Source organism: Carettochelys insculpta, chromosome 8 (assembly GCF_033958435.1).
Source record: "Carettochelys insculpta isolate YL-2023 chromosome 8, ASM3395843v1, whole genome shotgun sequence".
Lineage (NCBI taxonomy): Eukaryota > Metazoa > Chordata > Testudines > Carettochelyidae > Carettochelys > Carettochelys insculpta.
The window spans coordinates 54,509,507-54,524,412 of record NC_134144.1 but is presented as its reverse complement, the minus strand read 5'-3'; the positions used below and the strand labels follow the sequence as shown (position 1 = coordinate 54,524,412).

The window sequence follows — 14,906 nt, the reverse complement described above, 5'->3', positions numbered from 1 at the left end:
CACCAGCCCAAAAATAGTTGCATAAGTTATTCAGTTAATAACTTTCTAAATGTATTCAAAGAAAGTATATGAAAAAATCACAATTCTCTCATGAAAAATATCAGTTAGTGAACTGATAAGAAGCCAAATTTGTTCAATAAACTACCCATTACGAATTATTTGACCATATTTTTATATACCTTAAAGAACAATAACTCTTCTTGGAAAAGAAATAAACATTACTAAAATAACACAACAGGCAAAAGTGGATTTGCTTTAAGTTCCCATTTTTCCTTTTTTGAAACTATTGGTGAGTACTTTTCGAACTACAGGTTGAACCTCTCTAATCCGGCACCCTCAGGACCTGACTGGTGCCAAATGAGAGAATTTTCTGGCCTCCTTGACATAAATATTGTTTAACAGCACTACCAACACTTCCACTGTTTACTGGGCTCTTAGAAGACATCTACAGGTAAATTATAACTAAATAACATCACAAAACACTGAAAGCCAGGAGCTATGGCTGTAAACAAACTATGCGAAGGCAGAAAACTTGGCTCCCCCCTGCTACGTGGTCATCCAACTAACTAAAATCACGGATATTGTTGGACAAAAGAGTTCTGGATTAGGTTGGTTCAACCTGTAGTGAAAAGTACCAAACTGATGGCTTGATGATGAGAGCCCCATATCTAAAGACTGGAAATAGTTTAGACAGTGACAAGACACGTGTCACATCCCTTTGCTGTTGGAAAGGTCCTCCTCCTGATTGCCCCAGTGGTCCACTACTTGCATCAATGGTGCTGCTAGTTTAGTCATTTTACAACCCTGACATAAATTCAAACCATCGCACCAATTTTAATTTCTGGATAAAGCATTGGCCCTGATCTAACAGGAAATGATGTCAAGAGGTGTTGGATTAAGCAGTGAGTGAGGGAATACATAGTTTCTTCTCTATTCCAATATAATCCCAGAATACTTACTGACTTCACCAACAAGAGGACTAGTAGGGATCAATTTTTAGTGGTATCTGGTTAGTTTCTCCAACTCATCTTGCATAAATCACTAAAGGTCTGCCAAACGGAACAGCTTTCAGCCATAACTAAGCAGAAATGCATGTGATCTCTGTATCCTTATCCCCAGATCCTTAAGTACTCCAATGCTTCATAAATATTTGATATGTAGATTTACTATGTCTTAAACACCACAGTTTAACTTCTATTTAGAAAAGTGAACTATGATGTTATGTTTAGATAAGGTTATATTTAGAGAGAACCTCTTGTCATGTACTCTAGCTTAGCCAACAAAAATATTTCATTTTAAGCACTGATATTGGCTAACAAGACATTTTAAAGATTTTTTTTTCTTCTTTAAGTGCATCAGCTGTGCAGAAAACCATGATCATGTACAGAGTAGGTTTTTCAGGCAAAGCAGAAGGAAAAATTGTTTCACACTTCAAGATGCTAATGAAACAAAAGGGGGTTAATCCTAAACCAGTATAAATTGGAGTAACTTCACTGACTTTCAATAAAGCTATGCTGATTTATATCATCTGAGGATTGGGCTCAAGAGAAAGAATGGTGTGTGGTTATTACCAGTTGACTGATTTTCTCCTGATGCCAATTACTGTCAGGAAACAGAAGTAGGAAGGGATTTATGCACATATATATGAAGTAGAATGAGTTTGGCATGGACAGCCGGAAGCAGCAAGACTCTCCATTTCAAAATGCCACACTATGCTTAACAGACAAACGAGGACCCATTAAAGCTAATACCATGATTTGGGAACAAAGCTACAGAGAAGATGTCCTCTAAAGGTGAATAAAGCAGAGATGAGAAGGAAACACTTCACAGCATAATATGTTTGGTGCCTGTCACCCAGACTGATTTCTTACTACCCAACCATGAAGTCATTTTACTGGAAAATTCTAAAGAATTACTTTGTGTGTGCCATTTTTGTAGCCCATTTTCACAACTAATATTTTTTATTATTACAAAATCTTGTTTAAAATATAGCTAAAGTTACCCAGCATATCTTCAAATGAAATATGCATTGAGAAGTGAACATATCAAAGCTAATTATGAAAAAAAATCACACTTATACACAGATTTTTTTTCTGTTGAGGATTCAGGGTGCTCTATAAATCATTACACAGTGAACCTTCACAACAACTTCAGATGAGTAAACTGTGGCACAGGAAGGTTAAATAGCCTGTTCCGTGTCAGATAGCAAACCAGAATGTGTATATTTCCTGTTCATGATTTTAAAAACTAGGAATATAGTCCCTAATTTGATCTGATACATGGTACTGTCTGTACTTTCAGCAGGTAAAGCAAATCTCTATTGATTTATGTTATACTGGAGAGAATATTGCTTTTTGTCAGTATCCTCTGTTACATGAGATGATTATCATGGGGACATAGTTCAGGAAGTTCTCTCATTTTCCTCATAATGTAGGAAACAAGGGAACATTAAGATTTAATATCACCTCATCAGCAGTCCAGAAATGTCAGAAGCCTGCAAGGGTTCTGCTCTGGTCTCCAGTAGCTCTCCGTTACAAAGGAATATAGATTTTTTTTAATTAAGATTAAGCGTGTTTCATTAAATCTTTCCCTATTGTTTTAATACTTTGCTTTCTCTTATTACACTTTTCCATTTTTTTCATTCCCCATCTTCCTTTCCTTCCTTTGAGGTCTCAGTGTTACGCTTTCTGACATTTCACAGCACTAACAATTTCTTTTCCTCTTTTGAAGAGGCATTATTTTCCTTCCTTTGTTTGCCATTGGTTCTGCGTGCTATAGCCATTCCACTCAATCAGGAAGAGAATATGGAACATATGCTCTGATGATAGTGTTCATTATAAAATGACACACAAGCAAAACACCTTTCAGTTTTTTCATCTCACACCTGTATATTGAGTGTAACCTATTCTCCATGGTACAAAGATTCACTTGGGTTTTTTTTAAATCAAAATCCTCTCTTACAACCATACATTACAGCTATATATGTTTCATGCAAAGGAAAATAAGGATAACAGTGTACATTTTACTCACAGGTATCTGAAGACTCATCTGAATCATCTGGACAGTCAGGTTCTCCATCACACAGCCAATTTTGAGACACACAAGTCACGTGATCATCACAAAGAAACTCTCCTATGTCACACAGCTGTTCTTCTGAAAATGCAAATGTTATTAAATGGAATGATTAACAGATGAGTGAAAGTAAAGTGAGAAAATGGCATGATCATGAAATAGGAAATTAATGCACATGATTTCACCACAATGAGAGTGGGGGGCAGGGTTGTCTGGGCTTCCCAAAGAAGGACGATTCTGCTTTATGGGGGGGGTGAATGTGTGTGTGACAATTAGGTCACAACCTGGTGCGCTGACTCACCTCCTCAGAAAATGTGAGGTCTGAAAGTTATAAAAGCCCTGGAAGACCCTTTGTTGCATGCAGGGAGAAAAGCCAGCAGCCTCCCTCTCTTTCCTCTGGGAGGTGATCCGGAGTTTGGGTTAGGACATAATGTGGGCATCAAGCTAGTCACTCCTTTTTAAAGAGATCTGTGAAGGAATCACCGCATCACTGGATTGGCTTTGGTGGAGTGAGGTTTTTCCACCTTCCCTGAAGTGAATGTCAAGGAGGACCTTTTCAGATAAGAAGAAAAGGTAGTAGGTCATATGTGGCAACTAGTTTGTAAGGTTGTGTAGATGTCCAATGCAGGAACTCCACTGGGAAGGCATCCAGGGACAGATAACTGCCCAGTAAAGCATTTAAAATAAGGTACTGGATACAGGAACAGAACAGAGGAGAGGGCTTGGGAGTTCCTTTGACTGATACAGCAATGAGGCATCCTCTCCTCTCCCCACAATTTACCTATCAAGGTGGTAGGTGGTAAGGTCCAAGCCACCAGTTGGATGGGAGACCAGGATGGAAATTAAGTGTTGGAGGGCTGGTGGAGCTTCCAGTAATGATTTGAATAAACATGGATTTGCTGCACTGAACATTTCATTTGCCAGGTAGTCCCAAGTCTATGTTAAGTGTCTCCTATCCTTCTTTTGTTATACCCTGATAATACACAAAAACACGACTATAAAATTAAAGTTGAAAGAGATCTTTAACAACCAGTTTATGATGCTCTTACTTAAACTGAGCAGTACATCTCTGTTCAGGAAGTCCTACTGAAGTAAATTCAGAGATTAAGGTGAATCCTAAAATGAGTTTCATATTTTTTTAATTTTTAGTTTCAAGCATGAGATCTTCTTGGTCATTATATGGAAGCCAACAAGCTTTAAGTCTATTATATCTGTGTTCATGAAAAATGACTGCTTATTATTAGAAATATTTATTATCATGAAAAAGACTTAGTGATGATATAATTTCTTTACTTTGTCCCCAAAGAGCATTCACAAATTGTGTACACATATTAAAAGATTTTTTCCCCCCAGGAAAGGTCTTCTGTAAAAGCCAAAGGCTCTGTTCTCATAGTTTTAACTGTTTTTATACAGAATTTACTCAGATGATATTAACCTCAAAACCGCACATTGTGTTAATGAGTAGTAACACTCAAAGAAGAATCATTAATATTAATACTCCATATTTCTATAGAATGTTAAAAACATTAGGAATCTCCTTTTAAAAAGTCCCTTAAGTGTTTGCAAGCACAAATGCTACTATTTAACTGCTTAAGTGTTTGTGCAAACCAGATTATTTTCAACAGTAGTTTTGTTGACTGCAGCTGTAAAATTAGAAACCGAGTTTAAAACACTGACCGTAAGGGACCAACATTGCATATGTTACATACCAAAAACACTTGCAGTCTTCAATCAAAAAAATCCTGCCACACTGAAGTTTTAGGTTGAAGTAACACAAGACTAGGCAATCATAAATTAAACCTACAAGCCCTCTGTGTAGCAAATACTATTCATTTTACTGATGTGTAAATTGCAGCAGTGCCTTTTGCAAGGTCATGCTGCAGACTATTGGGCACAGCCTGCCTGATTCTCCTCTCAGTTACATCACTATAGATCAGAAGTAAATCTATTAGTCAATGGTATTGCAATAGAATAAAACTGGTATTGCTGAGAGGCCCCCTTATTCCATTGCTAGATCAGTCAGTCAATCAACTCAGTTCATAGTGCAAGCTAATAGGTGCTATGACTTCTAGTAACAATCGCAAAATCATAAAATACTAGAAATGGAAGGGAGCTTGAGTCCAGTCCCCTGCCCTCACATCAAGACCAAGTAACATCTAGACCAGTGGTTCCCAGTTTTATTTGGCCATGGAATCCTTTTAAACTTGAAAGAATTTCCCAGAACCCCATTCCCTGGCTCTACCCCCTTGGCCCCCAAACCTGCCCCCACCTCCAGGCTTTACTTGCCTCAGCCCCCAAAACCACCCCCTTAACCCCAAACTTTACCCACATCCCCCAAGCCCATCCCCACATCCCCAGACTTAACCCCTCTCAGCCCCAAACCAGCCACCTATCCCCAGGATTAACCTGCCTCAGCCCCAAACTGGCCCCCAGAACTAATCCATCTGTGGTGCTGTCTGGAGAGCCTACACCCAGAAGCCACATACCCCCAGGTAGGGGGGTAGGCTGGCATGGAGGTGTTCCACTGGCAAGGTGAACCAAGCCATGCCCACCAGAGCTGTGTGGCTGCTTAGGTAGCAGGGTGAGCGAAAGGCTCTCTGAGGCTTCCTGACCTGACCAACTACATTCAGTTGATTTAATGGATAGATCCCTCCCACCACACTGCCAGCCATTAAACCAATTCAATTTAGTTCTTCTGTTTCAGTGGCTGCAGGTCAGGGAGCCACAGGGGAATTTTCTCTCAGAATCCTTATTTTCACTTCACCATTTGGAAAACGCAGGTCTAGACCATCCCGGATAGATGTCTATCTAATCTCCTCTTAAATATCTCCAGTGATGGAGATTCCACAACCTCCCTAGGCAATTTATTCCAATGTTTCAGCATCCTGTCATTTAGGAAGTTTTTCCTAATGTCCAACCTACACCTCCCTGACTGTAGTTAGGCCGATTACTTCTTGTCCTCTCCTCAGTGGCCAAGAAGAACAATTTCTCTCCCTCTTCCTTTTAGGTACTTGTAAACCATTATCATGGCCCAATATTGTTAAAATATTTCATTGTTTTTATAAATAGGTGTTTTGAATGAATGAAATTCATTGGCTCTCACATTATTTGTTTTGCTACAGCACATGATTAAAGGCTTATAATTATCAAGGAGCCTATTGGTAGTTATGTAAGTCAAATGCCCATTCATAGTTATGTGTGTTAATGGTAAAATAGTCTCCTGAAGATAAAATCCAATGTAGCAATGTAATTGTCATCCTTGACAATAGTTATATATAGCATTGTTTAATCAGGGAAAGCTGTGCCCCTAGTGTGCTTGCTAAAGAAGTCTCAGGGCTTTAAAAAAAATTCTTATTGTTGTGCAGTTTTAGGGACAGTTACATATTATCCCTCTAGGAAATTGCAGGTTGCTACAAGGAGCCTATTTATTTTGTACCTATATATACCATTTTCAAGGTCAGCCTCTGGAGCTATTGATGATTACCCATTTAAATGAGTGAATTTCCAGCTATTATGTAAATGGAGATTTTACATCATTTAAAATTATCTACTGTGCTGTTCTTTGCTCTTTAAAAAGGCTGAGCATTTGTGGTATGTTTTTCATTTATCATGTTTAATAAAAGAGCCTACAGTGCTGAGCTGTTCAAGCTAATCATCTTCAAAAATATCTTCTCTTTGTAGAAAAAAATAATAAAAAAACAAAAATACTCTAAAATTAAAAATGTAAATTTACAAAATCATGGAGGCAATTTTCCTTAAACACTTCGGGGAAAAATTCAAAGCTTTTTGTAAATATATCACTTCCTAAAAAGATAGTCCTTTTTTTAAGGGGCGCTGTATACAGAAATCCATGTCTGTCAACATGTATCAATTTACCACTACTTTCAAAAGTAACACACTTCTAAAACTTAACATCTTAACAAAAGAGGATTTAAATGCTACTTTTGATACACTAAGTTAAAGGTATAACCCATACATAATGCCACATATCTTCTACTTACAGGCATTTGTTCAAAAATATTTCATAATTACAGTACAAAAACTATAAGAAACAGTAAACTAGCATACCAACTTACCTATATAATTGAAATACAGTTCAAGAATGAATTTTTCATTTCTACAGAGGTAGTCTGATAAAGTACGATACATACTGGTTTTGATACATTTGGTCTCCTAGCTTTGCTAGGAATAATAAATAAAATTTCAGTGGGATTCATAATATTTTATTCAACTTATACGAATGTAAATTTTTACACTACTAGGAAATGTTCATTCCTTAAAAATGAACAAGTTAAGATTCATATGAGATACTGAAATATTTAAAATATATTAGGTATTAATTTTGTATTGAATATTAAGAACATATAGCAAAAAGGGGCTATTGTTGTCTAAAGGTACAACAAAGCTGTGATTGGTGGAACCATACAAGCAGATAAGTAACCATGCACATGAGCAGCATCAAACTGACTCCAGGGCTATGGCTACACCAGTGAGTTTTCCCATCAAAAACCCAGTTTTGTCGACACAACTGATGGAACATCCACACACAAAATGTGTTTTGTCAACAGTATGTTGACAAAAGTTGGCACTTCTGCTGTCAACCTTCTGCCTCTCCCTGATGAGGAAGAGTGCCTTTTGTCAACACATTCCGTTGACAAAAATATCTGTGTGGATGCTCCGGGGTGCGGGGTGCCTTTTCTCAAAAGGCAGGGCTTCCAGAACTGTGGGCAGCCCTGTCTGCTGAGCTTTTTTGTCGAGAAAGCAGCCAGGCAATCCAGCTGCTCTGTCGATGGACTGGAGTTCTCTTCCAATTGTCTATTGTGTGTGGTCATACTCTGTCGATAGCAATTTTGTCGGGAAATCTCTTCCAAAAGTGACTGCTGTTGACAGATCACTGTAGTGTAACCATAGCCAGAGTGTTTACCAAAGCGAGGCATAAATGTCTTTGTATTCCTCCTCTGCAAACTCTAAATGACAATAATTTGGGTGGAGAGAGAAACCCATACTTACTGTCATTTACTCATTGAAATTTAATCCTCTGAGCCTAATTATATACTTGAGCCAGCTATGACAGTGTTAAGGTTGGAGGAAATAACATTTTAAATAAATTAATTCCAGCACAATTATTTAAGGTTGCAATCACAGTGAACAAACCTAGATTAAAAGCCATCGAAGTCAATGGTAGTTTTCCAAGTCTAGGCCCTAGGCATTTATGTCTATTTGTTTTACTGAAATAGACCCATATTAGAGCTGAGCTAGCATTATCCAGAGCTGCTAGGATTGACACTGGAGACATGTTAGTGGTTAGTTACTAGGAAATGGGCTTCTGTAAAAAGAACAGATCCGAATTCCTCCACAGTCCTTAGATAGTGCACTTCAGAGAAAAGGATAACACAGAGGACAGGAGACAAGCTGTGAGCCTGTACTATCATTAATTTAAAGACCTTCCTCTTCTGCTACATTCCATTCTGGTTCATGCCTTATCTTTCTTAATAAAATACTTTTTCCTCTGTGATGCCAACTGCCAGTCAAAAGGCATCAGAACATTTCTAATGCCAGCAATAATGAACAGAAATGCATGACAGAAGACTCTGAATAACACCATGAATGCCTGAATAAATGGCATCAGTGGTTAGTAAATATATGAAGGGGCAAGTATCTTATCATTTTCAAGGGTAACAAGAGTGACATAAAATGCTTATTCTGTTGTGTAAAGAAAATTTAGGGTAAGGAGAGAGTGGTTTGCTATCTTCCTAGAAACATGAATATTATTTTTTCTTAATGAATTTTACAGACTACAGAGTCTGCAAGTCTTTCAATGTCTATTAAACACCAAGTCTTTATGAATCTTAAGATGAAATATATGCCTGCAGAAAAGCTGTCTTACCAAAATTAACAACAAAGATTACATGGAGCAGGCTGGAATATTTCTCATTTCCATGGTATGAAGCACAGTATAAAGGAGCTATATCTCTATAAATATTTCAGAACATATTTGACATGCTTCTTTTAAAAGCAGAAAATATTTGTCCTTGGTCTTTTCAAACCTGATGAGCTCCTGGGTGATTTTTTACTTAATGGTGCAGAAAGTTACAAATATCAGCCTTTTGCTGTCTTTCCCTTTTTACCATTAGAAATACTGTTAAAAAGTAGGATTTTTTTTTGCTCACTTGTCAAAATGCTTAGGGGGTGGAATTTTGATTGTAATAAAGCAATTTAACACAATGACCATTACATTAGCCATTTTTTTTTCTGGCATTCGTGATGATGATTTTTCAATGCCTTTTTCTTTTGTGTTTCTCTTACAAATGCATGTCGTCCTTTTCTGTGTCACTTTTGTAGATCCTTTGGTTACTTACAAATGCTGGACTAATATATAACTTTAAAAAAAAACATGACCACCCAAGAGTTGCTTTCTTTTTAAACAAAAAGAAAAGTGGTATCTTTCACTGACACTTTTTTCCATTCTCTTTATTCATCTGCACTCTTTATGCTGCACAGCAAGAGTCCCAAAGGAAATAAAAAAACACACTACGTATTTTTAACATGCTGATACTTTGTGAGATACGGAGCAGATGGTAAGAAATCATCTCTCTGTGGGTCAGTGAAAGTTCTGCCTCCCTAAGGATAGCACTCCTCTCCTGTGTTGTAAGCACCTGGCAGTGCCTCTTAGAATTAAAGTTTCACGAAAACAACTGACTTTGTGTTAAAATAAATACAGTTCTTCAGCCAAAAATGTCTCTCTTTGTAAGACAGACCTACAGCTTAAGAAAGGAAATCTTCAGATCCCTCTTATTTTCTAGAAAGTTTGTATGGGAACTATTCTAATGAACCCAATGATAAATAACAAGTAGTTCTGTAGCATCTTAATGACTAAAAACTTGTTAGGTCCTGAGCTTTCCTGAGTAAGACCCCCTTATTCAGATTATTGAAGTAGCCAGTTAGAATCTAGGATTTATATACCAGGAGACTGGGCAAGAAATGAGGGAATAGAAGGGGGTTAACTGTCACTCCTAGGACAGTAGATGAAGCAAATTAAATAGAATGTGTCCCATTCCTGCCAATATCAGGACTACATATTATTTGGGATGCTACAAACTAACATTGCTACCCCTCTGAGACATTTTATTAATGTCAGGCAGATTACTTTGTACTGCCAAAAATTCCACTTAAGACTGTATGTTTACCCTTATTTACAACTTCCAAAGGTTATCACATGCATATATTCACATCCATTGCTAAATGAGAAATATACATTGAATGCAAGATGGCGATCAATGTCTGCTACTGAGAGAAAAACCGCACTTTTAATAAGACAGTTGCCCTTTGTAGACATGCAGTTAAATCCTAAATAATGCAAAGGGATAAACAGATGATCCCTCTTCCTGTGATCATATTGACTATTAGATGTCATAGGTATCTGGGTTTTTCTGATTTGGGCACATGCGTATTATGAAGAGAATGTGAATAAGGTTCTTAAATAAAACTAAAAAAGGAGGGACATTTTAGATAAAGTCAGTGCTTCTCCAGAAGACATATATCATGCATCTCTGAAATCTAATTAACACACTGCCTTACTAGAAGAAAATACAAACACACACACTGTAAATTCCACCACAAAAAAAGCAGTAAAGTAGCTCTTTAAAGACTAACAAAATAATTTATTAGGTGAGCTCTCATGGGACAGATCCAATTCTTCAGACCATAGCCATACCAGAACAGACTCAATATTTAAGGCACAGAGAACCAAAAGTAGTAATCAAGGTTGACCAATCAGAAAAAAAATTATCAAGGTGAGCAAATCAGTGAGCAGAGGGGTGGGGGTGGGTAGTCAAGAATTAGATTAAGCCAAGTATGCAGAAGAGCCCCTATAGTGTCCCAGAAAATTTGCATCCCGTTTCAAACCACATGTTAATGTGTCAAATTCCACCATCAAAATGAAAGCAGCTTATATTAAGTAACCACCTGTACTGTTGGTATATGAAATAATATATTTCTCCCCCAAAAATTATTAGTGTAACTGTTCTGTGGGTGGGGACTTTTAACAATACCTTATTTCCCCCAGTTTTGCTTCCCTTTCTCCTCAAGAGCCTGGTATGGTGGTAAAAAACTCCACTCATGTAGAAGACCCTTATCATATTTATCAACGTGATTCTAACATCCTTCAAGGTATGCTCAAGGTGCTTGTGTGCTGTCTTCAGAGTCCTCTCAACCTCCATCTGTTCAGAGAGCCTGGGACCCCCAAAATCAATCCTCCCATATGGCAACACTTTGCAAAGTAAACATTTAAATAGCTAGGTAGGTTTTTGGTTCATTATAACCTGAAATGTGCTCATTAAGCTCTTGATAGACAGCCTAAAATGAAAAAATAAAATCCAAACCCACACATGCTTAAAATAGTTCTAAAGATTAATTCAAACTCCTTCAGAGTCTTTGATCCTGAAGAGATTTTTTTTTCCCTGCAGTGGGACACCAGATTGGTTGGACAGTGCTCCAAGTGGCTCACAGAATCCCATTTATAAGGGTGTGTTTAGGCAGCCCAGAGGAATGAGCTTCCTAGCCCTTGTTAATAGACTCAGAGGAGCAAGGGCTCCACTACGGCTATGAAAATAGCCGCATGGGCAGAGTTTTGAAGTAGCAGTTTGGGCTGGAGGTCAGGCTCTGAATCCTAGGAAAGTGAACGAGCTAGAGAGCCCAAGGTCCAGCTGCAGCCTCAACTTTAAAATGTGGTCTATATATTTTCAGCACTAACGTGAATTCCTTTAGCCTGAGTATACTATCCAGAGCTGGGAAGCTCACTTCTGTGCACTTTTATGTACCCTCAGAAACTTGCCTCATGTTTTGCTCACGTGCCCAGGGTCAAACTGACTGCCAGATTAAGGGTTGAGAAAGAACTGGGTGGAACTGTGGAGTTATTTACCTCCCTCTGCATTATGAAGCCCAGCTGATTTGCTAGGATCCTTGACAGAGCTCACTCACAAAATCCCCTGCATTTGGAGGGACCTGGGTATGGGGGGCACTATGGCTTCTACTGTTTTCTGCCAGTAGCACACAATGGCCGTGTCTACACTAGCCCCAAACTTCAAAATCTGCTCACAGGAATAAGGGGACTTTGAAGTAGGTGGGTCCTTTCGAAAAGGAACCCCGTTGGGACGAGCCGCACGGTGGTGAGCTGCATCAATTTCGAAGTGCCACGGCCGCCCGCATGCTAATGAGGTGCTGAATATGTATTTCAGCGCTTCATTAGTAAACTTCGAAATGCCATTTACATGGCCATTTCAAAGTTTGGGGCTAGTGTAGACATAGCCAATAAGGCATAATCTCCAGGAGACTGAAATGCTTTAATCTCAACCAAATTCTTGGGTTTCATATAGAGATAAGAGTGAAAATATAATGGCCTGTGAAATACAGGAGGTCAGGACAGATGATTTAACAGTCCTCAGTCTTAATCTCTAAGAAAGTATGAAACTACTGTGACAAAGTCAGTCCTATTTTGGGCCTCTGGCCTCTATTCAGTGCACTGGGCTCATTCAAGTGCCCCGTTGCCCTTGCTGAGGTAAGAGGTGGTCTGGGGGGAACCTGCCCCCCCACCCACTCTTGCCAAGTTCCAGCCCAAGGACCCTATGGAGCTGCTAGTGGGAGGAGCTGACTCCCTTGGCCCTTGGCACAGCAGCTATCCTCCCTGGGCCACTTCCCCAGACAATTCCCCTTGGTACCTTATCCAGGCTGTAGCAGTCATGAGTCCCCAGTCTTGATCTGCTGAAGCCCCTCAATCTCCCTCTCTGGACTCTGGTGTTCCTGCTGCTCTTTTCTGCTCCTCTCAAACCTGCTCTGTCTCACTACTCCAGTCTTCTTGCATGTCTCTGCTCCACTCTCACACTCTCTCTCCACTCTTCCCATGGTGAAAGGTTTTTCAAGGCCTCTTATTAGCCCAGTCATAGAGTCAGCTGGCTCCAGTTAGACTGAGCCATCTCCTGCCCAGCTGCCTGTGATTGTTCTGCAAGCCTTTCTGCTTGTTGGGGCTCCCTCTGGAGGGGGCCCTGCACCCTGGCCCTGCCACACTATGAAAAAGATAATGAAACAGACAAGGAGGTTAAAATAGTTGTGACTATACCTTTTCAAAAATTACCAGGTTATTTGAATGAAAAATAAAATACGAAATAAACATTTTGTTCTACTCAAAATTTCCAAAAAATTCTTGGGTTATTTGATTAAATGAAATCAACCTTTTAATTCTGAAAAAAAGAAGAAGAAGTTTCTCTCTCCAACCCGTCTTTTACTTCCTTTCTTTATAGGGCGACCAACCATCCCATTTTGTGCAGGCTGGTCCTGTATTTGGGACGCCAAAAAGGAGTCCTTACTTATTTTTTAAAAGGAATAAATTACTCCGTATTTAAGCCCTGGGGGCTGGGGCTGGAGGTGCTGCTTTTCCCACATTTGGGACAGGAAGATATCGTTGCCATACTTCTTTAAAAAATGAATATTTTTCTTTGGCAGTTTTCCCTCAAAATCCTAAAAAGTTGAAACCCAATCTAACATCTTTCCATGAAACATTTTCATTTCAGTTCAAAAGCCAGTTGAACTATTGTTTTGTTGGGCTGAGGGAACAAGCAAGCAAACAAATCTCTTCCTGCAAACATATTTCGAACAACTCCCTTTGTGAAGATGATTGGTGTTTGAAAAGGGAAGATGAGGTCAGATCAATTTCAGAGAACTTGTGCCAAAGATTCAAGCTAAATAAACACCAAAGTTTGAAATGAGAATTTTGATCCAGAGGAAGTGCCAGCCGAAGAGGGAAATGTATGGTTAATACAAAGACACTACATAAAAGTATTGTCAAGACCTGGTCTCAGATTCCTGACACAAGCAAAACTCCCAGGAAAGTCAGCAAATGGTCTGTCTGAATAAACAACCTGTTTTCTTCCAAAACATCAGAAGAGAGAAGTTGATGGAGGAAAAGAAAAAGATGCCTCAGTCACAAAACCCGTAACTGAGATGAATATTTCACCTTTTGATTTACTGAGCTTGGCATTCACCTGTTTTCTGTATCCACGTACTCATATATTTGGATGTGCAGCTCCCATTGATGACAAAGGCAATTCTATCAAATTGCAAAGCCAGTAGAGGTCTACAAGCTATCACTTTTATGTTCTTAACTAGTTTTGCTTTAATTATGTTATCTTAGTTACATTTGTCTAACAGACTAAGGAAACTTTTTTCTTTTAAAGTTTGTTTTCCAGGTGGGATTTCCTTTGATATCTTAATATGAAACACGGAAGAGTTTTCAAAGTAATTTATACCACATTTACTTAAAACTGCATACCATTTAGCAGTGACAGTTTATTATATAAGTTGTTATGTGCTAAAATTTATGACAGCTAAAAGCAAGCAGAGAGCGCTAGAGTTTGTTCTTAATTTGACTGCTGTTTTTGTGATTCTACAGCTTACATTAGCACTTCTTGAATTAGAGTGACATTTGCAAAGTGTACATTTTTAATTTAATAATTCAGCTGACAGGAGCTTAAAATTTAGAGTCAGAGTTTAAGGCAGATAGGGACCACCAGATCATCTAGTCCAACCTCCCATGTAGCACAGTCTCCCAGTTCAATGCAAAACCCACACATGAAACCAACAACCAAAATTAGACCAGAATAGTCGAGCCTACAGGAGACTATTATGTCCCACAAACAGCCAAGAGAGGAGACAAGTTGTAACAATGCACAGGCAGGGCAGTGATTAGATGAGATATAACAAGCAATCCTAACAAGTGACCCTTACTTCAAGCTGCAGGAGAAGGACAAAAATCCCCAAAGGCCATTGTCAAACTGACCTGG

At 38.7% G+C, this 14,906-nt stretch overlaps 1 protein-coding gene across 1 annotated transcript in view; it reads right to left on the bottom strand.

The window, feature by feature from the left end:
* LRP1B (LDL receptor related protein 1B) overlaps nt 1–14,906 on the bottom strand; it is a 1,349,009-nt gene that overhangs the window by 1,071,012 nt on the left and 263,091 nt on the right. The window contains exon 2 of the mRNA XM_075000767.1: nt 3,031–3,153. Coding sequence (XP_074856868.1) covers nt 3,031–3,153 — 123 coding nt within the window. The remainder of the gene's footprint in view (nt 1–3,030; nt 3,154–14,906) is intronic.